Source organism: Cheilinus undulatus, linkage group 22 (genome assembly GCF_018320785.1).
Source record: "Cheilinus undulatus linkage group 22, ASM1832078v1, whole genome shotgun sequence".
NCBI classification, from domain to species: Eukaryota; Metazoa; Chordata; class Actinopteri; order Labriformes; family Labridae; genus Cheilinus; species Cheilinus undulatus.
Window position 1 is genome coordinate 6917302 of NC_054886.1, and position 26534 is coordinate 6943835.

General features: G+C 39.7%; 1 protein-coding gene across 1 annotated transcript in view; it reads left to right on the forward strand.

The window, feature by feature from the left end:
- The window catches only part of LOC121504980 (neurexin-1-beta-like), a 311753-nt gene that overhangs the window by 247449 nt on the left and 37770 nt on the right, over positions 1 to 26534 (forward strand). Inside the window, exon 5 of the mRNA XM_041780094.1 lies at positions 3079 to 3168. Within this exon, the coding sequence (XP_041636028.1) occupies positions 3079 to 3168 (90 nt within the window). The remainder of the gene's footprint in view (positions 1 to 3078; positions 3169 to 26534) is intronic.

Genomic DNA, 26534 nt, shown 5'->3' on the forward strand with positions numbered 1-26534 from the left:
AGGCAGTTTCATCAGCACTTTCCAAAGTCTCTCATACATTTCTGTCATAAACTGGCGGTGTTTTGTCACAGAGTCTCAATTTGTTTTTCAGTGTGGATTTAGAAGGAAATCAGAGCAGCAGTTTCTAAAACAGAACATCTATTACACAGCAAGTATGTTCATTCTGCCTTGCAGTGGGAAATTCTCTCAGACTCTGAAAAAGCTGGATTTGTACAGGAGTTCTTTGGAAAGTTTGAGGTTTGAACTAGGGATGCACAATGTTGGATTTTTGCCAGTATCCTGTATGCTAACATTGCCAAACTCATTTTAGCTGATAGCGATGTATACACAGCTTTATTCATTGTAAACAACAGTAAGCTTTTCATGTGCAAAGACAGGCTGTGTCACGCAGAGCTGACTGGTCTGGTAGTTTACATTTAAGGGTTCATTCAGAACGTTCAGGGCTCACGGCGGACCCCTTTAGTGTGTGACACCCTAGGCAACCATCTAAACTTGATGGTACATTTTATCAATATCTAAGGCCAAGATATGATTTATACAGCTGATAAGCTGTACATATCAGCAGAAATTTCATATCTGCTGATACTAGTATTTAACTTTTAAGATAATATATAAGTCGTAACAAATATGCTGATAATATTGTGCATCCCTAGTTTAAACAGTGTATACTGCTATTGTAATGCCAGGGTGCCAGTTTTGAGTTTGAGGGCATTTATAGTACAAAAATTTAAAGCATCTTTCATTCGAAATGCACAGTTTTTCTTTTTTTGCAGATATCTAATATGCCAATATTGACAAATTCATTTTGCCTAATATTAGAGATGCACCGATTGTGACATTTCTCTCCTCTGTCTTACAAAAATCTCTTGTTTGATTCAGCAGTTAACTTTACCAGTTGCCACCATTATATTGATTAGACACAACAGATAAACACTGGCCACTGATATCTCCTCATGTCAGATTATTTGCTGATGGCCAGCGTTAGTCAGCAGGACTATTATATCAATACTAATATATTGTTGTTAGACCAAAAATCTTCTCAAAACACACTTTAAAATTTAAAGAATGAAGATGAACAAAGATGGAGATTTCAGTTTTGTTTGTCCTGCCAGATACTTCACAAACTTTCCTACATACAGTAATATTCTGCGAACAGTTACGATGGCTATATTGTCTAATTTACCTCCTGAAGTTTGCTGTAGATCGTCCTCTGTGTTTGGGTCATTGGTTTCCAAAGACAGCAGTTAGCCATTTATCCTCTATAGGTTACCAGACTTCATGTCCTCCATGAGGGTTATGCCAAAACATGGTATCAGCCTGATTTTTTTTTTTTTTTGCGTGGAAGCAGAAACACAGTGTAGCGAAGCCTTTACTATCAATTAACCTTTTGACTTTTGACACTGCTGGTTATAGCGACAGCCTATATTCGTTCTACCTCTAATATTAAGTTTTAGTGTTGATTAGCTCTGACCAGATCGCTGTATTTAAAACTGGAGTCTTTAAATTCTACCTTTTCTGTTAGAAATATGCATAATGGCTGCACTCTATATGTTGATACCTGTATAAATGTTTCTACTGGCTGATCTGGAGAAAGGTGAGGTATGTGGTGCTGACTGTGGGCTTCACAAATCACAGTGGTACTCTAGGAATAGTAGTTTTTTTGTTGGTAATGTACAATCTTATGTCTTCTGAAGGGTTGTAATCCATTGTTTCCCAATTTTTACCAGAATTAGCCCTGTAGTAGACATTTTTTGGTCAGATTTGCCACTACAGATTACAGTTAGTCTTAATATCTAACTTATGGTGGCCAGCTGAGGAGGGCTACTGTTGCAGGATCTTTTCTACCCTTGAGCTTTTTGGCCCCAAAATGACAAAAAGAAAAATTGGACCAAGGTTTTTAAATTCCAAGAATGCCTCAAAGTCCAGTTTGAACATTGCTTTTTAGTGTGAATGCACCCTCATTGAGTTGGGTGTAACTCATAGAAAGCGGCAGTTTTGCATTTTAATTTATATAATATATAATCTGTATCATTTTCCTTGTAATATAAGGTTTGCTGCACGTCCTTATTTTCTAGGAACACGCTCGGATTTTCATCTCCCCCTCAAGGATGCCTGGGGTGTCCCTAACCCTGTTTTTGGGAATCACTTCTTGTTGTAGCTCTCTGATTTTTAGCCTATAATCTGCAGAGACTGCCTTCTGACACAGACAATAACTCCTAATTAAGCCTTTGACTTTGCCGCCAACTTCGACTTCATCAAACCCCCCAGCCTGGCCACCATCAGCCCTCATCGTCCCTAATTCGAGCCCCCCGTCTCCATCGGCAGCCTTGGAGATGTACGCAGCATGACCCCGAGGTTGATTAAAGTGAAGTGAGGGATAATAAGTTTGCACAGCGGCGATGGAACTTCTTTGACACGCTGATGAAGTGATGTTAATTGCTGAGTGCCACTGAGAAGTGCTCAATTAATGTGTGAGGGAAAAAAAACAGAGACAACCTGAGTGCTGACAGTTTTGCTAAATCCTTTTCACTTTGGTTGATGTAGAAGAGACAAATTCAAAGTGATGCTGTGCTGCTGTCTTATCTGGGAGCTGGCGATTTTTCTAATTTTGAACCTTTTGTGTGCAATGGGACCAAAAATGTCTTCCTTGAAACAACCATGAATTGTGATTCTGTTCTGTGCAATTTAAATGTTTAACTGTTTTTCTATTGCTGATGTTTTTCTGTTTTATTCACTGACACTGTGATATCTCTGCTTTCCAATGATTTCTGGTTCTGTGTGTGATTAAGCTAACTTCATTAGCATTCTACAAACATACATATCTAAATACTTCATAAATCTGTTTAACTTGTGCTGCATTAAAAACACACTTAAACCAAGGTAACTAGACTGCTGTTAACATGTCTAACCAAACAAACCAGCCCAAAAACACATCAAGTTCTTCCTGTCCTAACTAAAGCTGATTTAAAGTTCATAACTTGCTAAACATTGTCCATGTTGCCCTTCTAACTTTTAACTTTTCAACTTCCAGATCTCTTTGTAACCTCTCTTAATTTGTCTTCTCCAAATTTCTTAAAGGGAACTTTGATAATGAGCGCCTGGCTATTGCTAGACAAAGAATCCCATACCGACTCGGTCGGGTAGTTGACGAGTGGCTACTCGACAAAGGTAATAAAATCCCTTTAACTCCACTAATGATCTAACCGTCTAACGTACCTTTAACCACCACTCTGGAAGAGGTGCAGTGCCACTCAACAAGGGTGAATGTGAATGGTTTTTAACAGTCTAAGTCCCCTAAAAACTAATAAAATTATTATAAATTTTAGCACTTTCCTTTCAATAATTAATTGACTCAATTTATCCACTAAACCAGCCTGAAAATCAGGGCCTTTTTCCAAAACGTTACAGTATTTTTCTCCATATATCTGCCTCAATTTTACTACCTCATCGACCTTTTCCTGCGTAGTTACACGCATTAAAAATCTGTTTTTGTTTACCATTACAACATTCTTCCTCAGATGTCCAGGGGACAGTATCAAAAGCACCTTAAACTGGGGCTGCATCTCTTCAGAGGAATAACCCCCAAATAACCCGACATAACCCCCCCAATAACCTGACCACATGAAAATGGCCTCTTGCTTCTTTCCTGTGTCTTCTGTTGGCTGAATGTTAATTTGCACTGACCATATTTAATCATCCATGAAATCGAAAATACTCTGTCACTGAATTTGAAGAAAAAGAATCCTCCCATGAAAGTCACTAAAAGTTAAAGGGACTGTTGAAGTTGTTGGCTGCACCCATTGCAGCTCTTTGGAGTGATTCTCCGCCCAACTTAAGGCTCGAGTCGTGTTGAATGTGGTCCCATCAAAGTGATGATTCTTTAACCCTTTGAGTGGCGAATGTCCCAAACTCTTTGTCTTTGTCTTGTGCCGTGTGTTTGTGCTGCTGAAGGTGGTTGATTCTTTTAAAAAGGAAAGATTAAACACATCAGATGGACTTCTAAACAGAGCTCATTCTTCCGTCAATAGCAGAGCTACAAAAGACAGGGATAGCATGGAAAGCAAAACATCAAAAGAGGGAAGTTTTGTTTTCAAAAGCACTTTAGGAAAAAGTTGAATGTCAAGTAAATCAAAATATTACAAAAAGGAAATGACATTTTAACATCTTAAGTCTAAATGTACAGATAAAAAAAGTTGAGATGTTTAAACATTAAGAAAAACCTAATATAAACACACACACACACACACACACACACACACACACACACATATTCAAAAAGATTTGAGAAAAATTAAAATTATAAATTTGAGAAAAACAAGTTGAAAGTAGATTAGGAAATGTTAAGGAAAAAGTCCAAGTCCAAAATGTTGGGGAAAAAAGTTGATTCAAATTGTTTTAAAGAGCTGAGAACAACAGAAAGACAAATCAAAAATTCAAAATGGAAAAAACCCTCAAATGTAAAGAAGCATCAAAATACAAAATATTAAAAAGGTTGAATTTACAAAAAAAAAAAAAAGTCACAATGTTGAAAAAAAGAGAAAAAGAAAAAAATTGTATCAAGCAGAGAAAATATTATGGAGACAGTCAAGAAGTCTATAAAGAAAATGCTAATGTGAAGATAAAAGTTGAAACAGACAAAAAAAATTAGAAATCTGTAATTGGACAATAAAGTTAAATATAGAGGAAAAAGGGAAAAAATTTAAAGGAAACAGTTCAAATGTTAAAAAACAGGGCAAAAAGATGCTTATAAATTCCATAAGACAAACAAAAAAATCAACAGTTGGATGTTTCACAAGTATTAAAAATGTTGAAGGAAAAGTTGAAATTTAAAATTTCTACAGTGAAAATGTAAATGTCAGGTCAAATCAAAATCATTACAACAAAGTGATATCAAGAAATGTTAAAAGCTCAATGGTTGAAAAAATGTACTTTAACATTATTCTTGCCCTTATAAATTCTTAATATTTCTTGAAGAATGTCATTTTAAAAATGTCTTGTGAAATGTATTATTGTTAAGAACTTTTGAATTTATAATAAAAAAAAAAAATCAAAATATCAAAACATTTTTTTCAAAATTCAAAACAAAAAACCATCAATTTTTAGGTGAAATTTTTGATTATAAAAACATACTTTTTCAAGCTTAGTCAAATTTATGACAAAGAAAAAAATGTATTTATTTATTTTCCATTAAAATGTCAAAGGCGAGTTAAAACCTTAAGGAAAATTTTTATTTAAAAGAAAAAAAAAAAACTAGAAGTTTAGAAAACATTGAAATGAGATGACAAACCAAAAATATAATTTCCAATGAAGCAAAAAGTCAAAATCTGAATCTCAAGAAAAAAATAATACCTCATCTCTGGTAATGCCAAGAAAATAGAAGTGTGAAGAAAACCTAATATTTCAAAGTAAGAAGGAATAAAAAAACAAAACAACAACAACAAAAAATTGAAATGGTAAGAATACCTGCACAGAAAGTTTAAATGTTCATGTTTAAATGTTAAATTCATATCAAAGTTTTGCAGAACAAAATTTAAATATCTAGAAAGTCTTTTAACCTTGAGAATGAAGTTGAAGTGTCAAGCAAAAAATCTAAATACTAAGAGAAAGCAGAATTTTGAAAATAATCAAAATGTTAAAAATAAGATCAACTCTGAATTTTTATTTCAAATTTTGAACCTTTGACTTTTTTCCTAGCTTTTTTGAAGTGCATAATCAAAACAAGTATTTCACCTCTTTGTATCTAAAAATGCTGATTTCAAAAGTTAAAGGGCAGAATTATCATTAAAGAATAGATTCCAGTAGTACACGTCATTTTAAAGTCAAAAGTCCTGAGAAAAAGCAGAGAAATTTGTGATATCTTTCACTTTGCAGAAGACCTATGCCAAGATTATGACAAATTAAGCATCTCAAGCATCAGCTAATTATCGTTCTGGGGCTCCTTGGAAACAGTATTGTGAATGATAACACATGCAAGGATGAATTAAAAAGATAAAATATGTCGCCGGGAGCAAAATGAAGAATTCATGCGACACACAAACAGGATAAATGAAGGGCATGCATATTTATTTCATGGAAACAAAACAAGCCTTGAATTCATCTCCAGCTCCTATGAACTGAGATCTCTGCTTGTGCCGAGGGTAGTTAGGACACAAATCAGAATTAAAGAGGACTTTGGAGATGAAAGTTGAATGAAAAAGAGGATCAATAAAAAATGACTTACCCACTTATAAAATGATTTGTGCATGCTATGAAAGTCTAAAGAGAATGAGCTTGAAACTGAATGTATTATTCTCTTTCTTCTATAGTTTGAAATGAGTCGATGCAATCATTCAGATGACAGCAGAGCGAGAAAAGTAGGAAGACGAAATAAACAAATAACCCCGTCAAACCTCAAGAGGGGGCTTTGATCAGAAAAATGTGCAAGGTCTCAGTGTTAATAATTTTATTAGAACTATTAAAGACATCCTGAGCTGATAGTGAAGTTTTAAGAGGACAAATTGTTCTGGAGGAGGATTTTCTGGGATAACCACACATCAGGTGAGATAATAAGGGAATTAGCGGACATTTCGGAGCTCAAAGGGTTAAAACTGTACATTGCTTTGATAAGGAAGCAGCTAGAAATGACGCTAAGAAACTTCTAAGCAGAATCTAACCACCTAACAGCAAATCAAACTCCACCCACACTAACCACTGAGGGCTTTTCCAACGACTCCCCCGCTGCCCGTCAATTGAAAAATCTGAATCCCGACCAGCTCTCCCAGCTGGTTACAGCCCTCAGTTATAACCTTGTTATAAACGATGTCTAACATTTGGACCTGGATGTCGGTATTTGGAAGAACTTGGACAGGTTGCGGCAAACCCTTGGGACAAAAATCTAACAAAAAATTCTAACAAAGTTCTAAATCCTACTAAAGAACCAACTTCCTCTGCCCTGTCACCTCTTCCCTGTCATGAAACTCAGAGGGTTAAACCGAAGCAAATAACGCAACGCCAAATTCATAATGACGCCCTGGAAGTACAATGTGTTTGAAGGTCCCTTTAACATTTATTGTTTTCACCAGCAGAAACATGTCTGATTGTATTGTTCTCTGTGTTGTCTTCTATGCAGGATAAAAGGTGTATGCCAATTTTTAATTCTGTTACTGTGTGATAAACAGCCTGGATCATTCAAGCTGTAATGATCCAGGCTGAGTTACATGCTTGGGGTTTTGGTTGTTCTTTTTCTGCTGATTTCTGTGTCAGAAAGTCCTGGAGGGTCTTCACATTCTCTGGACCAAGTATGTACAGAAGTGTCAGCCCTGAGGGTCTCCTCTGCAAGCACCTTCACTGCTTTATTGAAAGTCATGTCGTAACAAATTCTGCAGGTTATTTAGCATTGTTCCAGGTCTGACTGCTTGAAAAACCAAAGTGGTTACCTATGACTGAGGTTGTTTTAACTTTTTTAATGTCTGAGGGCATCATCTCTCATCTTCTTTAGCCTCTTCACTTTTTAAACTAAGTAGTTATTGAAATGTTGTATCTTATAATTCTCTGAGTGCACACACTAGAAGATTCGACCAAAGAGACCACACATCATCCATCTGTAACAATCTCATAGTATGGATTGTCCACATTAGATTTCACTGAAACTTGCGTGATCAGGAATGACTGGAAAGCACAGCTGGCTGAGCTTGCGTGCATTATAGTTGCATCAAAAAAATAGATACCCAAGGGCAAAGATGGCTGAGATGAACGCATAGTCGTGTTTATGTTTGTGAACCAATATAATAGGTAGCATAGCATTAGTTTGCTTGCTCTCATTGGTTACAGTGGGTATTCTGTCAAAGGCAGATGTGATAAAAAGCAGAATATTCATTTTGATATACACTAAGAATCATTTGGACGGATGATCATTTGTGATTAGCTTAATATCAAAAAACCTGGACATCTGACGTGGCCAGCTTGACTGGAGCATGTGCAATGGCTCCCCCTGCTCCTCACTTAAAATAAAGTGAAAGCTGTTTTGGTGGGAGGGGCAAAGTGCATGCTGGGTGGCAGAGCACACCTGACAAAGCCTTTGGAAAAAATAAACCCAGATTGGATGTTTACACCGAGTGACTCCTGTCCACTTTGACATCTTGCTAGTTAGATTAGTGAAAAGCATCAGAAAACGACCAGGTCCATTATTTACAAGAATGCTGAAGGTAACAGGAAGGAAGGCTTTAGTACAAAGCAAACACCCTAGTAATAGCCCAAAAAATGTATGAAGTGGGAGTTATCTGATAATTTAAATATTTAGATTATAACAATAAAATATAACGATAGATATCCTCTTTTAGTTTCAAGTTGGCTAAAAGGGGATTTAAAACAAAATAGAGTTTAAAAAAGGGATATTATACAAGTTAACAGCTCACGCTTACACTTTCTCATTTAGTCAGGGAAATTATGTCTGATTTGCTCTGTTAACATTTTAAAATCTGAACTCAAGGAGTGACAGGTGATCTCCTGCATCAGTAAACTAGTGTTTATGCTGATCTAAAATCAACTCAACTTTGCTGGTCATTGAATGATTGTGTGAGGAATATGCTCAATAGATTATATCAGGCACTTTGTTTATTTTCTGTTTCCTCTGATCAGATGTGAGTCAGGATTATTGCTCTGTTTCGGAGTGTTGTTGGACACTTCTCAATTATCTGCAACAGTACAAGACACCCTGCTACTACTTTTATGACAAAATAATGAACTGACGAGTACTGAAACTGCTGAAACGGATAACTCGGTGACACATGACCTCCACAGACTGAAGAAAACAATAAACTCAACCTAGCTGATGTCAGCCATCTGCTTACTGAAGAGGGCTTCTGATTTACGGTGGCTGCCTTATGAAAATCCTTTTCTCACCTACTTTTGGTAAACCTAGTAAACAAAAGCAGTGGAGCTGAGGCAGGCCTTGAGCTTCTTGGAAAACACTTAGAACGTGCTGGCTTGTCACAATAGCCACAGCCATAAAACACATAACTCCTATCCTTTTGAAACCAAAACAAACAAGTTATAGAAACAGTCACCCCCAGTACAGAGTGTGCCCATGAAGTCATGGACTAGTCTGATCAAATTGTTCTTTGAACCAGGCTCTGAGCATGTTTGTTTCTACTGTACAAATATTCATTTTAACATGGTTGTGTATGTTACCTCGGGTGCTTTTGCAGCCAGCCTCTAGTGGACGCTCATGGAACTGCAGCTTTATGCACCTTTATATTTTTAATTTTTCATCTCTGTAGATTACTGGTCAGTTATTCTCCAAAACTGATTAGTGCTAAAACACTGTCATTAACTGCAGGTTTCTTGCACAATCACTCCTGAATCAGTATTTTAGTCACTCTGGGATATAGCATCGGAAGTCGACTGACCCGAGATGAGAGCTGTGCTGTGGCACTGCATCTCCCTTTAAGCTCTTATCCCATCCCCACTGCTGAGTGTGAAGCAGATCAGAGTGAGCATCTCTGTCCGACTCTGTGCCTGCTGACTAAATCCAAAATGGCAGCCATTACAGGGAGCCAATGGAGGGTAAAAATCAAAGTGCCAAAAGTTTCCAACAGCTCTATCGGAGCCAAAACTTGCACTCATGTGTCCCCATTTTCCTGTCGCCTCGTGATGGATCTGTCAGCTGAGGTTCTCTGCTCTTTTCCTGCCCTTCCTATCCCTCAATCTTCTTTGTTGCCACTTGACCGTTGATGCCAAGCTTCACTGAGAACCTGGCAGGCATCTCCTGATGTTCATGCATTCTGATTCTGTAGGAACAATAATAATGTGTTTCAGCTTCCTGATCCCATCAGGAAGCTCCACTGGAAAATAAAGATTACAAATAACCAGCAAGAATCAATTCAATGAGCTGTTCCTTTTAGCAGATAAACAAGGAAGTGGATAAAGCTTCGTAAAGAATTGAGGTTTTATATCTCGTGTTGGCAAGGAGTCTTTCTTTCAGCAGCTCTCCAGCAGCATGGCAATCAGCTCAGAGCTGAGCTACATGAGAGGAGGCGGAGAAATGCTACAATATGGGTCTCTGCGGCCCAAAAATCGAGCTGTAGAACCAGCTTTAATGTTCAGTGTTTAATGGACTGGTGTGAGCTCCCCCCATTCCCTAATCAAAAGCAATCAAACCTCCCACTTGGTGCAAGGCCAGAGCCCAAATCAAGCTCCCAAGGCCAGGCGCCGGTCCAGATCTGCTCTTCATGATCCCGAGCTTCATTTCAGTGATTTTCTTGCATCGGAGCAAATCCGTCTGTCTTTCAGTTGCCCCGTGATGAGCTTTGCATCCCGCTGAGTTACTATCTTGTTTTCTCATTTGATCTCTCTGCACTATTACAGCCATCTTTGAGGGAAGAAGTGGGGGGAGCTGCATGAATTTTAACGTGCCTGCTCATGAGGAGAAAACTTGCTGTGAGGGAAGCTGCTCTGCAGCTAGAAAGAAGGGACACTTTGCTGTTATTTCATGGTCCCCAAGCATGAAATAGCCTAAATACAGCACAGTCACAGCTGGAGTGAAGAAAAGAGAGAGTGCACCTAGCTAACCACTGCTTCATCTAAGATAAAAGATTTCAATGAAGATATCAGATCAGAAGTAAAGAGAGGCTACTCTGGTTCTCACAGGGCTGTTATTAAACATGGGAAACCAGGAGCAAATGGTACATTATATTTGAGGCAGTACTATGTAGGATTATAGAGGATGCCAACATGTAGATTTTATAAGGCCAGGATTGCCAAATTTCATACAGATATAAAATATATACATGGTACTACTGCCTCTTTCAACTACATGTCCATTAGGGATTGCTAACAAAGAGTATTTGCATGTGACTATGGTCAGGCTGAGACAGATGCCTGGCATGAAATGAATTGGGGGCTGAAAGCAGTTTTGCAGGGGGTGCAACTGGGCCATTAAGCCATACCAACTTACCAAAATTACATTTTACAGCGTGTCATAACTGCATGTGTCACAAGCAAGGGTCAACAGCAAAGTCAGCTTGATCACTTTGCTTCTTATGCATTCACATGGACAAGGAGCAAGCAAAGAGGGAGAGGACAAGGTAGCAGGAGTGTCAAACAGGAAGATCTTGATTTTCCTTCACTTTTCTTACTCAGAGGAGCTTATCAGCTTGTTTTACAAAGTGAAGATAATTGTGCATTGACTGTGTTGAAATGTTATGTAAGTCGTAGGTCATGGTTCTCTGCCGTAAAACAGTGGATTGCACTCTGGGGGAGTGAGTCTCTGCTTCAGGTGAAGGAGTTCAAGTATCTTGTTCATAAGTGAGAGTAAAAGGGAGCATGAGATTTGCAGGGGAACTGGTGCAGCATCAGCAGCACTGTGGGCATTGTGCCGGTCCGTTATGCTAAAGAAGGAGCTGAGTTGGAAGGCAAAGCTTTCGGTTTACTGGTCGATCTACCTCCCAACCTTAGTCTGTGGTTATGATCTCTTGGCAATGACTGAAGGAATGATCGTTGATATAAGCGGGTAAAGTGAGTTTTATCTGGAGTGTTGCTGGGCTCAGCCTTAGAGATACAGTGAGAAGTTCAGACATTCAGAGAGAGCGAGGAGTAGAGGTGCTGCTCCTTCTCATTGAAAGCAGCCAGTTGAGATGGAATAACTCCTGGACGCCTCCCATTGGAAGTCTTTTGGGCAAGTCCAACAGGGAAGAGACCTCAGGGAAGACTCAAACATGCTGATGGTATAATATATCCTGTCTGGTCTAGAAAAGCCTCAGGATCCCCCAAAAGGAGTTGGAAAGTGTCGCTGGGGAGAGGGATTTCTGGGTTGACTTGCTTAGCCTGCTGCCACCACGACCCAGCCTGGATAAGCAGAAGAAGATGGGTAAATGGATGGATTGTTGTGCTCTAACTTGTGTCAATGCAGGCAAAAGACTAGACAAAGGTTCTTCAATATAGAACACCACACTTGTTTCTCTACATTAAAAATTACAGTGCAAGATAGAAAGAGGAAACCTAAATTTACAGGGCAGACAATAAGGGTCTATGCTCAAAAAGGCACTTCTTAGCACTGACAGCGTTCATTTTCAATGCAAAGCCAATGTTGTCCAGCATTGCCAGCTCACCGTTGAACTGCTGGAATATCACTTCCCCCATCAATGTAATCTCCCCCTCACTGGTCAATCAAAATCAAGAGGGGGCGGCCTTTTGGTAATGGTGGCAGAGTAACCGATCTGACTCGCCTTAAACACACTAAACTATATAATTTATGCAGTGTGGACACCTTTTTTTTTTTTTTTTTTTTTAGATTTATGCATGTTTTGGTGAGTTTTTTGACATTTTAAAGCCCCCAAATAAGCATTCATTTAATAAAGTAATAACAATTATAAGTCCTTGCATTCAAAAGGGCCGCCATGCTGGTTTGGTGCCCTAAAGAGAATCATGTATGATTTAATCCAATTTACTATCTCCAGAGTCAAACACGTCAGAATCTGTGCGGCCTTGGTTGCCTTCGATGACCGCAGGCCTCCAAGCTGCCTCACTCTTACTTCATGCTGGATTTGGCCCCTCGTCTTCATTGTCAAACACAATTAATTCATAGTGTTCAACCCAAACCAGGCTGACTTCTGAGGACTAAAAAAAGCAAAATGCTCTTAATTACCAAAGAGAGCCTTGTGCCGAGGAGATAACTTGGGAACACTTCATAATCGACTTTGTCAGCATCCCACCCCACCCCCAGCATGCTGCTTCTTCCACTTTCTCCTTCCTTATTCTTCATTTTCTGCAGAGAGGAAAATGGAAACGGGGCAACTTCTTGTTTGTTGATTCACATACAAGAAATTCAGCAGCCGCTTGAAGGATTTGCAGCCACAAAAACCCTGCGTGCAAGTGGTCCAATGTTCAGTTCTGCACATTACAAAGCAGTGTATTGACAGAGGTGAATTCTGGGCCATCCCTCCCACCCTGACGTGCTGCTAAGAGTTTCAGATAGAAGCTCCTCACACCACCATATGGCAGCCCCTCTCTTTGAGAGATAACAGCAGTGAAAGGGGGGATGAGAGAGGCGTAATGATGGCGGTGGAAAGAGAAAGATACCGCTCCATCCAGCTGCAGTCTTTTTCCCCTCCACCAAGGGTTGGTACACTTACATCATCCATCCTGACTCCCTCTGACATCGCCTCCTCCATGTTAGCTTCTCACAGCCAGGGGAGGGGTTCAACCTGGCAAGAGCACGATATCAAGCCGCCGTCCCTTCCCCTCCTTTCCACCTACATTCAGGAGGTTGTAGCACACATATAGCCATTATTTCTCAGCCCCCGACAAGCAATCTGTGCATTAGCAAGCCGAGCGTGGCCCGAGCCCAGCCCACTCCCCGGCTTGGCTCTGCTCAGCTTGTAATTACCGACCACAGCTCATCTGAGACAAGCCATTTCTCTGTGTTTAGGAGAAAAAAAAAGTCCAGGAGATGGTGCATCGATGCGAAGCTGCAACTGGAAACTTGCTATTACTTGTGTTTCTGCTGCAGCTTTTAGGCCAGCTTACTTTTGCTTGAAGAAGTAATATAAATAGAGTTATGCTCTCTGTTTGTAGCAGACAGGAGTGATGCAACCTGTGCCCAACCGATAAAACCTTTTAAATCTGAAGATGGATCTTTCAAGAGAAAAACGTCATGCACTGAAAAGATGATGCTTTTTACAGCTCTTGGTTTTTGTTGGTATGAATTAATAATGACACTGTAACAGAGCAGACAAAGAAGAAAACACTACACTTAAGAAGTCAAACTAGATGTTCAGATTTTCAAATCTTAAACTGTTTAAATCATGAAAGAACAGAAAAAGACCCCAGACAGACCCTCATTTTCTGGTGGTGATTTTACAGAAACAAGATCTCACAGAAACTCGAATAAATCGTGACTTCAGGAAAAAAAAACAAAAAAAACACCAAATATAGAGGATTTGTGAAATTGCTGTGTTCCGGATCCGAGTGCAATTGAGCCCAAAGTCCAGTTCGTTTTGTTAGTGTGAGTGCAAACGTACCGCGCCCAGGACCGGGCCCATGCCCACCTGGGGAGGCGGTTTCAGGTGCGATCCAAGTGGACTCTGGCTTGGTTTTGGATGAGATGTGAATGCAACCGCACCCGGATACGGGACAGAGCGTTGCATCAGCTTTATGAGGTCATCGTAAAAACTGAACTTCTTTCAACAGCGCACCAGTTTGTTACCATTTTTCCTCAATAAAAGGCAGAAATCATCAGAATCCAGTCAATAAACGGTCTGTTGTGAATGACCTTACAGATCCACACAAGTTGGAGTCAGTGAGAGGAGGTACAAAGGCAATGATAGTCTCCTGTTAATTCAGTTACCACTGTATCTGCGCAACCCCAGCCCATTTAATCCTCTGAGCTGCACGTAAATGTGCAGATATGAAGAGTGATGTTGCTGGCATCTTAAAAAATGGTTTTAAATCACCCATGGCTGCAGGATGGACTTTTTGCCGAGATAAAACAAAAACAAAAACAATCTTTGCTCAGGTCATGACTCCAGGGGTTGCTATGGTAGCTTTTTCTTCTTTCTCCTCCATGGCTGGGTTGTAAACCAGCTACATGCATACCACCACCTGCTGTTTCAGAGTGAGTAAATACGCAAGTGGGCCCGGGCACAGATCGATATTGCTAGTGTAAAAGCAAGCCAGCGGGGGAAGGGGGAATCGTGCCGCGGCGCGGTTCAAAACAACTGGGCCTAATGTGTAAGCGCCCTTAATGTCTGGGAATCAAATCACACCTGTATTCCAGTCACTATGAGTTGTTAATTTGAGGTTAGGGATGCACAGATGCATCAGTCTAACCTTGGTATCCACTTTTACCGGCCCTGTTTACAAACGTCAACCTTTAGGCAATTGATGTAGCATAAAGAGACATCAGCTGTCATTGTTTATCTGTTGTGTCCTCCTATTTTCATGCTGCTATCTGGTAGATCTAGCTGCTGAATCAAAGAGGGTTTTTTTTTGAGGTAGAAATAGTGACCTACTGGACAAATTCAGATCTGATTTTATGGTCAAATGTGGGAGAGATTTTGGCATACTAGGAATGTAACAACAGTAGTAGTAAGGGAAAAACATTGGCATTGGCCATGTTCTTATGTTAAACATTGATTTTGCCCTAATTTTCACAATTAGTGTATGTCTGCTTGGGGTACTACAGTACCTCAGAGTTTCCAAATCAGAAATCTGACTTCATGGGGCGCATGGGAATACTTAGCTGATGTCATGTTTGTGAGCTGTACAAGTACACAACATCTGGTTGGTGTCCCATTCCAGTCTGCTCACTCTTATCGCAACAAGCCTCAAATGAGGCCACCTCCCACCAATCCTTAGGGATGAGGAGGGTGGGAGATGCCTCAGTCAAAGCCTTCGCTAACAAAACACAGTGAATTTGCTCCAGCATATTGCCAGATCTTAACTTGACTGACCAGATACATTGTTTTACATAATCAATGCATGGAATACTGTATATTTCACATCCATCTGGGCAACACTCCATAAATGGTATTTGGGAAGGGCAGAACTTTAAAAAAAAAATCTTGGAGGTTAATTGGGTGACCATTCTGTCTGTCAAACTCATTACAAGCAACAAAGCATGACTTGGTAGGCATGAGCTCAACAGGTAGCTGTTGCTGTTGTTCACTTTTAGAGGAGCCAGTTGGTAAATCAAACTTGCCGGGAGAAGAGCAAAAAGTTTTCCAGTAAGAAAATCTTTTAGTTGCACTTCTTTGCCTTTCTGTGATTATAAAGAAGTGTCATCCAGTTCTGATAAAACTGCAGCTATAGATGCATCCATACTTATTCCTTCACCAGCCGCCTTCACAGTCTTGGAGTACAACATTTGTAGACACATTTGTAGCTACTACCTGTGTCTACTCAGATAATGCTGACTGTCTGCACTAGGGCTTCACCTTTTTAAAAAAAACAACTTTGAATTAATTAAGAATATGACAGCGGGATGTTTGAACATATTCCAGCCCCCGGTTCCATCATTAGGTCCTGGAAACCCTCTCCAGAAACAACACCAATAGGAATCTCACAATCTTGTCTGTTATGGCCCTTTTATGGGCTTCTGGCAAAGAGCCTGCTGAATAATATTTAGCCTCTCGAGGTTGTTCACCTGACATAACGCCACTCTTCTGCAGAGCCTCCTCCACTGCCTCACTCAGGTGAAAAGCCGCCACGTGTACCCATAGATTTGTAGTCGTTGACAAGTATGAAAGCTTCTTGGTAGAGAGATGACACACTGCTCTATCTTTGTTATTTTACCATCTACAGAGTAGAATCCAAAATATTTCCATACAGCACTTCTAAGATGTTTTGGTGTTGTAATTGTCTGCTCATTGCCTGCTAAAGCCCTCCATTGTAAAATATCATTAGAGTCTTAATTTACGGAGTTCAAGAGGGCATGCAACGGACAAGTTTCTGTGAGGGCGCCCTCTGCTAGGTCGAATGGCAAACTACTTTGGACTGCATGATGCGCTGATAGAGGGTGTATTTCGACTGTGAATGTGTCATTTCAGTTTAAATATGATCTTTTACCCACAGGTTTGAATGAATATTTGAATTACAAATAAAAAAGTGACAGCCCTAGTCTGCACTTATGCAAGGCCCAAATAAAATAGTAGAATAAGCAGAGTAAAGGGAGCCCAAACCATGTACTGAGAGCATAAATGAACATATCTCTCGGATGGTCCAAAATTGTTGATTATAAATCCTTGTTAGAATTTGTCCTATTTAATTATCTAATATTTCAAGATACTCGATCTTTGATTTTCATCAGCTTTAAGCCATAATTATTATTTAAAAAAAACAAAAAAGCTCTAAAATTATCTCTGTGTGTTTGATCAGTCTATAATGTAGAATGAGGAATGATGTAGGAAAGAAGCAGGATAGATCGAACACAGGCTGCCCCATTGGAGGGCTACAGCCTCTTCTGCTGCAGTGGGCTGAAGCAGTCTATTGCAGTTGTATAACTTTATGTAACTATTACTACTTTAGACCCCACAATAGCGGTTTAAGACTAAGAATAATCTTTTTCTCCAGTAAAGATTCACCTTAAGTGAACAAAAGGCACAAAATCCCTGCTGCATGCTAGAATTATTGCAAGTGGGGAACTCAGCTTGTCAAATGCAACATTAAAAAGACCTGACTTTATATATCAAGAGGATATAAAATCATCCTTTGAAGCAATCCCTTATCTGCACTTTAACATAAATGCTTCATTTATGCTGCTGTTTGTAAATAAAAACTCTCTTCCATTATATGAGTGTTACATTTAGTTCACACAACCATCCATTGTCATTTTCACCGTCATCAGCGGACTGCTTATGAGAATGAGGGTGGGAAGTTGGAGGTGACTCACCATGCATTAGTCCTCCTCTACATGGGGAGCTCTTTTCTCTTGATTTCTTTATTCTTTTCACTAACTCACTCCTGCTCCTTCTACCATCTCACTCCTGTGTATTACTGTATGTCTTTTTCTCCCTCGGCCGCTGTCTTTAACGGTGTCATTCCTCTTGTTCTCTCTTATCGTGGCCGTCATCCACTCCCTGCATGGCCTCGCTCCGTCTCTTTGACATTCTATCCTCATGCGGGCTCTGCTCCATCTCTGTCCCACTCGTCTGTCATCCTCCCGTGCTCCTGTCATCTCTCATGTCCCCATTCTCTCAGCCCCTGTCCAACCTCTTTTTTCTTTATCTGCTTGCTCTCTCAGGCATTGGATAGATAACACTGGCGCTGCCCTGTGGCTACTACTGAAAAAATACATGATATGTTTCTTTTCTTTAACAGGCAGAGGGTCTTGTACTTCTTATTGTAAGGGCTGTCCCAAGTAGGCCCTCTGTCAGTTGTATCCCTGCACACTGATGTACACAGAGACAGCAGGATCATCAGAACGGCAAGCTTTGCCTTTATTAAGATGCTACTCTAACTTTCAAAGTATATATGGAATATATAAAGAAATATATTAAACATACTTGCAAGCAGAGTCGAGGAGAAAACAGCCTCATTAAATCTACCATGATGGCTCCTTCCTAATGATAGGAACGTCATCAACCAGATGCTGGCTTGCTTGCTGTGAGTTTTCACTGAATATTACCTGTTGCATTTACACATGGCATACCCTGCATGTGGAAATGTTACAAGGGTGCTGGTAGGAAAAATTCTGGATGCATGTCACCCCTAAATTTGGGGAATTTAGGCTCAGCTGGCGTAGGTCACACCCCATGTACCAGGGCTCTGTTCCCACGGAAAATGTCATCCCTGTCTCTTATCTTCTGTCTTCCTCTGTAAATAAAAGACAACAAAAATACATCAGAGGAAAATACAGAGAGCAGGATTAAGCACGATCACTGTAAAAACTCGTAATTTTGGCTCCATTTTGTAGAGAAAGGATGACAAGAGGGTCTGCAAGGTGAGCTCCCTCAAACATTAAGAAATCTCCACTCTCTCTTGGTTATGGATCCTTTTGACTACTACCTAAAGTTAGGTTTAAAGAGGCAGCAGTATTATCTGTCAAGGTCTTTTCCTCTTCAAATCAAACACTCCAAATTGGTAGAAAAAACTAGAACCACTGCCTGGTGGTTAAATGCCTCTGTGAGGTATAAAGCTCAAATACATTTGATTCTGCACTAAATTTTAGATTTTTCAAATGTAGACAGTAGGGGAAAACTAGTGGTTCTGTGAATGTGCCTTTTTGAGAGCTACAAACATTACTGTAAGAACCTGCTGGCAGAAAATGAGTGACCTATAGACCTACATAATTGTGACCCTTTATATTTAGCCTATGTTTTCAAATTGAAATCAATTCTCCACATTAAACTACAGGTTTGCTGAGGGCCTCTATAAGACAATCTTGAAAGTGCTAGAAAATAACACAGAAATCAGAACTTTAGAATAATCAACCAACTGCTAAACAATCTAAAATGTGTGGCCTTATAGCCCATTTTAAAGTTTAAGGAAAAAAGGATGAAAAGACCAATAAAATCTTATTATTCATACAAAAACAACTGTTATAGGTCTGTTGATTTCTGCCTAGTATATACAGTTTATATAAGCTGGAAATAATGGCAGAAATTTTTTTTATCTGTCAGTACAGATATAGTGCAGATAATACTGTGCACCCCTACTTGAGGTATCCTTTCACAAGAATGGCCTGGATAGCCTATCTAAAAACATAATGCCTCTGGCCCTGGCTATCACCTGTACAGAGGCATATAAACAAATAAGGCAAATGAATCTTGATCTCACTCCTTGCAACTAATCTAACGCTGTTACTACACTAACTCCTAATCCGGAGCAATGATTGTTAAAATCTTTCATCAAGTTAAATAAAATGCTATGACAAATTGGAAAACTACAAGGTTGAACTAAAATGTTTTTTTAATTTCCAGTTTGGACAGGATTCTGATGGAGCAAGGTGGCATAATGAATTGAAACAAAGGTTGATGTAGTCAGAACTTCATATAAAAAACAGCCAAATCCAATTCCAGCTTAGAGCAGCTCTAGTTGAAGAATCAGTCAGTTGCAATTTCTGCCCGCTTTATCTCTGTTGAGAACACTGCTAAAGGGAAACCTCATGGGAAAATGACAGGCCAGTGTTCGACATACAGTAGGAGGGAGTCTGCACGTCCCTTCTTATTGATTACCTGCCACCTACAGATGGAGGAGAGGAGGGGGTATACGCTCTGCATTCCACTCAGCATTAAAAATGTAAAAATAAACACTCTCCTCCAGCTGCACAAGATGCTGCTATGACATGCAGGGGTCATTAGTGCAATGATTCAGGGAGGAAACTGATGGCACAGCGCTTCTCACTCCTCCAAGACGCCTGCAAAGCTATCAGCCACTAAGACCAACCGAAAGGGGGCTGAGATTGTGGATGATAACGCCTTCTCGCCTACTTATACCCTCTTTTAAAGGCAAAAAGTGCACCGCTCTGCTTTGCATTTTTTTCAGCTATGGCACAAGAGCTGATTTACTCGCCAGGCAGCAACAGCCCTGAAGCATGATGTCTATTCAAGGAGGGCAGAGAATGACACCAAATCCTCAACAATCTCTTCTCAAACTTAGCCCTGGGGATCACATGACTACAAGTGCAGTGTATGTTTGACTGCTCAGTCCTCCACCTCTTTCTGTCGCTAACTTTCCAGCACGCTTCTATGCATATCCCTTCATTACCCAGAGCTATTTTTACTCTGCTTTGTTGTGACAAATTTGAGGGCACTGTGTGCTACTTTGTGCATTTCTTATTTCCCAGTGGGATTAAAGAAAACATACTGTGTGGATTTAATGTAATAGGGACTGGCAGAGTTAGGTGGAGAATGTACAGTACTAAAAGAGGGAGAGCACTATAAATCTTTATGGATGGATGGATGGATGATGTATAGATGGCCCTGCTGCATGAAACGGAAATGTAATGACTTCAGGTGGCTGTCTCCTCGGGATCTTATGAAACATGTACATCTAGAGGAGAGCTTCAAAATGGACACAAAGAGAGAAACAAAGCAGAGTTAATGAGGAATCACCTTATTATAATGAACCACAAGGAGCCAGAATCACTTGTTAGCAGGACACTAATGCTAACTAGCAGCTGTTAATATTAATTTCACAAAAGACAGAACTAGGACTACCACTATATAACTGATAAAAGTGAAAACGGTAGGCTACTTGGTGAGGAAGAACGGCTGAGGTGGTTTCTATTTTACTGTGATAGAAATTTTATTTTAAATAAAAGGGATAAACATGAGGCCTTCTGATTTTGACCTGCAACCTCTGAAATTGAACCTGTTTATCCTTGATTCAGGGTGGACAGTTTTGCAAAGGTTAGAGAGCGTCTCTTGAACCTGATGGTTTTGGCTCTGCTGTCACTGGCCTGGAGTCATAAAAATCAAATCATCTGGAGTGCCTGTCCATGTCACAGGGGATATAGGATTCATCATCATCATTTTTTAAAGGGCCAATTTTTTTTTTTGCACAGGCTGTGGATGGCAGATTTCCAACTGAACTACAATAAAGTCTTTGGTCTAGTTAGTATATTATTGTTTGAGTTTTTTATTTTATTTTATGTGGTTTTACATAAAACTGCCAGTCTGTCCTCATTCTTAGTGTAGACCAGATAAATCCTGGGCACTGTCTCTTCTATCAGCCTTTTACATCACTCACTACAGTGGTCAATGAGAGTGTCGCTGTTGTCATTAGGCTAATATGTATTCTAATCAATTAGGGATGCACCGAAATGAAAATTCTTGGCCGAAACCGCAAATAAGGAAACCAGGGCCGAAAACCGAAACACCGAAAGAAATTATTATGCCAATTATTAGTACCTTTGCATTTATGGCTATGACTGTGTACTAACCTCACTAAAATTAATTGCAATTGCAAAAATTAATATTAATGCTTCAAAGAATAAAACAATTACAAAATTATGTCAATATTTATCAAACACTTCATTCACACAATACACAATATAAAATAAAATAAAATCATGTATACATTAAATCAGTGGTTCTCAACCTTTTTTCAGTCATGTACCCCTTGTGAAGTATTTTTTCAGCCAAGTGCCCCCTAAACAGCATAAAGCTTTTTGGCCAAAAAGAAAGACTTTAAAGAGTGCTGTGACAGCCGTCTGATTTATCAAACTTTGTAACTGATAAACACTTTCAAATTACAAATATTAGATTTTTTTTTTCATACATTTTAAATATTAAAAATGCATGACTAAAGTCATGGTACATCTTCTCATCTCTAAATGTGGGAATTCAAATTAATGTAGCTATTGAAAACAGTGACTAAAAAAGCCTTTAAACCCAGAAGTGTGCAAAACTCTGCTCGGCTGCAGTGGTCTCTCTGGAACAATTTGGAAATAAAAACATAGAGTTAGAAAGAACTAAAAACCTGTAAATAATAAACAAATTATAAAAAAGACTTCTCTTTTCTCAAACTGAAATCAGGAACTTAGTTATATATCAGCATTTCTTCACAAAAAAATAAATCATAAACCTTTTTATGAATGGGGAGGTTGTGAATACAGTGATTGACAGGCATGTGCCAGTGTGGGTCAAACCATCCTGCCATGGGGGAGACTCAGGGGGTTTTAGGGTCATTAAATTTAAGAGCATACTAAATATTAACTCCAGTTTATAAACTTAAGGTCCTTACACTCTACACGCAATTTTTTCATGCAAATTATTTACACAAAATATTTAGAACCTGTAGCAAGTCGAAGCAAGCTTCCTCACCTGCAACATCATTTCGCAGCGCGACATTGCTGCGGATATTTAAGTAGCGCATTTGCGCTCATATGGACATGTCGGGCTGCCTGCTGCCTGTCTCCCTCTTTAACAGGCTGGAGCTGTTTCTAAACTAACAGGACTTTAGTGAAATATTTACCAACACAGTCTCCTCTGACCTCAGACATAGGACTTATAAAAGCTCCAGATCAACCAGCTGAATGACTCCTCTGAACAGTCTTGAACACAAACAGGTGTGCCAGTCTGTGTGCTGTGGAGAGAGTTAACTCCTCTCACCGCGAGCCTCAGCTGTGCAATATTATAACTCTTATTGATTATAATTTGACATAGAATGAATGAAAAGTCAGTCCTTCCTCATACAAACTTGGCTGGCACAGTGAATGAAACCGTGAAAAAAAAACAGCACTGACAGCTTGGCTGTGCATAAAAGTGCCGCGTTACGCACAGTGTGAAGGACAGAGAGGGACAAACCTCCTTTTATCTTCTGCTTCAATAAATATCACTGTTATCAGAGGACAGAGAAAACACACCGCAGACATTCGCAGCACGGATGTGATTTTGGAATGTACGTAATATAATCGCAACATCGTGTCACTCCTGGCGTGCAAGGCGCTATTTTTCTTAAATAGCCGGCATGTATTTTAAAATCTCGCGTACCCCCTGGAGTGCCTTCACGTATCCGTACCCCTATTTGAGAACCACTGCACCAAGCGAGTGCTGGCCGTGGTTTTTGCTTTCATTATCACAACGTTGTGTTTCGGCCTTGTTGTTTCGGCGATAAAAGTCTTTCGGCCGAAAACCGAAAATGCACTTTTGGGACATTTTCGGCCAAAAATTTTCGGTGGCCGAATTTTCGGTGCATCTCTATAATCAATAATGATATTCTAGCTGAGCAATAGAAGTGAAAGCAACAAAATAGATTTAGTCTACTTAATACAAATGCCAGTCACTCTGTCAAACTAAATAATTATCACCTCAAGAATGTTCACTAACAGAGAAACTTGTGAAGTGGACTTGAGTGTTTTCATCCATACTTTAATAGGGATTTCAAGAACAAAGTACTCTAAAAACTGCAACTTACCTTCCCTCCTCACATTTTTCTGAATTTAATAACCTTTTTGGGACTACTGGTACTGATATTTTACATGTGATGTCACACAATCTGTCCCACTTGTTCCCATTGTTGCCTTGACTGCAAAAGGGCCTGTTACTGGAAACCATTTCTAAATGAATAACTCAGTAATCTTAGCAGTGTACTCTCTGCATAAAGAAGGCTAAGAAAGCTTAAAATGTCAGTATTACATGCCTGCAAATCATCTTATAGAGTATTAAGCAAAGCATTTTCCATATCAATAGCCAATTTTTTAACAAGCATTGTATGGCATAACATTAGGACTAGCAAACACTGGTGATACAGGTAATGTGACCCTGTTGGAGGTCAAAACCCTGTTCCTGGTTCTGCATCTTTTGAAACCTTAATATCAGTCATCTTTAAGCTTACTGATACAGCTGTCCTGTCTCATGGATCATGATCCCATGTCATTTAAATAAAATCCCTGGTGCACAAGAAATTGTCTAGTAAAGTTTTTAAATATAACAGAGCTGCAAACCAGTTACTCTACAGCATCAAAGTTAACCGTTCTGCAGGAACTCATCTGCTGCAGGTTATTCTTTATCCTCCACCAACACAGCAGCAGTAAGCTCCCCCTGCACTGTTTATTAAAAATATAAATCCAATGTTGAATTCTGTGTAGACACCAGCAGGTTCAAAGCTCTTAATAATAAAATAAAGTGACCTAATGTTACATTACGGTGTCTCTAATGTCAGCTTGGTAAAATGACTACTGGGGGGATGTAAACAAAAGGTCATCAGAAGAAAATTAATGTTTGGCAAGAACCTTGAATAAAAACAGCCAGTCGAAGGAGAAATATGCTTGTTTTGTAAGGTGTATAAGGCAGACATTAGAATTCTTTTAAATGCAAAACTCATGCATCTACAGTCAATCTAACAGCCTTTCTGTATGAGTAGAAAGTATTGATAGCAGTATCGATGAGGACTTTGATCATTGAGGAGCAATGTAGAGTCTGAAAAGACTTTCAGATATGTATTCCTGGTCACTTCTTTCAGCCCTAATAGGAAGGTAGCCTGGAGGGATCAGGGGATAAACAGAAGGATAGTTGTATTTAGATTTGGTCCCAGCTCAGTGTTTGCAGCAGCTCAGTGTAGAAGCCTGACCATTAGGCTCTCTGCATTGCAGTTAATTAAGGCATTGTGTACAGCAGTGAATGCCTGCTATAATGAGCGGCTGGCTGCCTGCCACCACCATCCCGGCCCCTCCTATCCCATCCTAAGCCTCTGCGCATTAAATGCCTATCACCTTAACAACCCAGGGGAGTGAGGCAAAGGCAGCAGCCACCCAATCCACACCAAACTGGACCAATTGATCCTCATCAATGTGCAAACCCCGTCTGCTGTGCTGTCTATTTCAAACAGTAAGCTGCAGAAACACACTGAAAGGGAGGGCATATGTAAATAAATACTGGGAAAATACACACCACTTGAAAAGGCCAGCTATCACACACAGAAAGGTCATTTCGCTGACATGTTTCATAAGTTATTATAGACACACCCTTTCCTCTGCTGCAGCGCCACATCCAGCTCCGTCATATTAAGCGCTGTGATTGCTTGTCATGCAGAGGGTTCTTTTTCTCCCCCATCTTTCCAAACAACCCCGTTCATGCCCGCAGACAAAATTGGCTCTAAAACCGCATGTCAGTTTTGATTTGACCCGGCAGACCCTGAAACAATAACTTCATCAGGGCCTGTTAGAGTCTCATCCCAAATAGACAGCTCTGAAAACAAACACTGATTTCCCTTCATCTAGTCTGGAGGGCACCTTTCTGACAATATTTTTCTTTTTTAGCTCTGTCTCAGACGAGATGAGCGCATAAATGATGCTCTGCAGCGCACAAGACTTGTCTGCTGGCACTTTTTTTAAGAGCAGAAGGACTTTGTCACATGCTCTAGAAGCGGAGCGGGATTAAATAGGTCAGCCCACGGATCCTTGGACAGAAAAATGTCACTTTATGCCGAAGCATGTGCACACAGTTTCAGAGGTAAAGCTAATCCCCCCTACTCTGCATCATAATCATAAGCCTCTTGTCAATATGGCTTACTTATGGCTGCGTCACAGTGACACCAATACCCCTAAACTCCGGAGGAGGAAACTGTCCTGTCTGTACAGATCATCTTCTGACTTTGGGAGTTGCTGCTCACACATAGAGATGAAGTAGCTGTTCCTTTTTGGTAAATCAAGAGGTAGATTTAGGTAAGCAATTTTTAATTCAGTTACAATTCCAGTCTACCACAATCATGAAATAATACCATTGAAAATGAAAGGATCACTGTGCCACATGCCATGCAGTGCTCATTTTGTCCTCAGGTTTTGTCATGTGGGGAAAAGGAGTGCACCTTCTCTTTATTTACAGCACAGCATGTGCTCAGCCCCCTCTCATCAAAACGGCTCTCACTTTTATTTAAGGGAGGAGCAGAGGGAACTTTAGTTGGTTTGAAAATTGAAGAGATTAAGAAGATGACAGAAAAGCAGCAGAACTTTTGTCACTTAAAAGTCTACATTAATTAATAATTATAACTCCTACCCTCCTATGCACATGCAAGAAGTGCCACTCTGCTTCACTCCCATTGTCAGAACTCCAGCTTGTAAATCTCATCACTATATCAACATTACTTCACTGCTGGTGCCACAGGTGATCAGTGGGTCTGAGGGTTACAGAGGTAGTAACACACCATGATTGAGAAAAAATACTTTTTGAGTTGGAAATCCAAAGGAATTATATAACACCACATACCCTTTCAAAAAAACTTTAGAACTTCCTAATGTACTAACCCATGGTAGGACCAAAACATAAATGCAAAATTGATATCATACTGAACAGCAAATCAACCGCAGAAAGGCAAAATAATTTGTTGTTTACATGCTGCTCTTACATTGAACTTTGTTGTTACTGCAAGATCTGACAATTATGCAGTAATCTTGTGATCTCTCTTCTCCAGCTGGTCAGGGCAGTGCTTCATAAATAGATTTAGTGGATGAAAGCTTGCACCAGTGCATCAGTCAGAGCAAAACTGTAGCATGGACAGAATGCTGTATGCATGGACTGGACTTTGTAGAATTTATGGGTAAAAGGTAGCATAAGTACTGTGAACTAGTATAAATTTCATGGACAAAAAATATGAAAGCTTTGACTGAGATTCCTCTG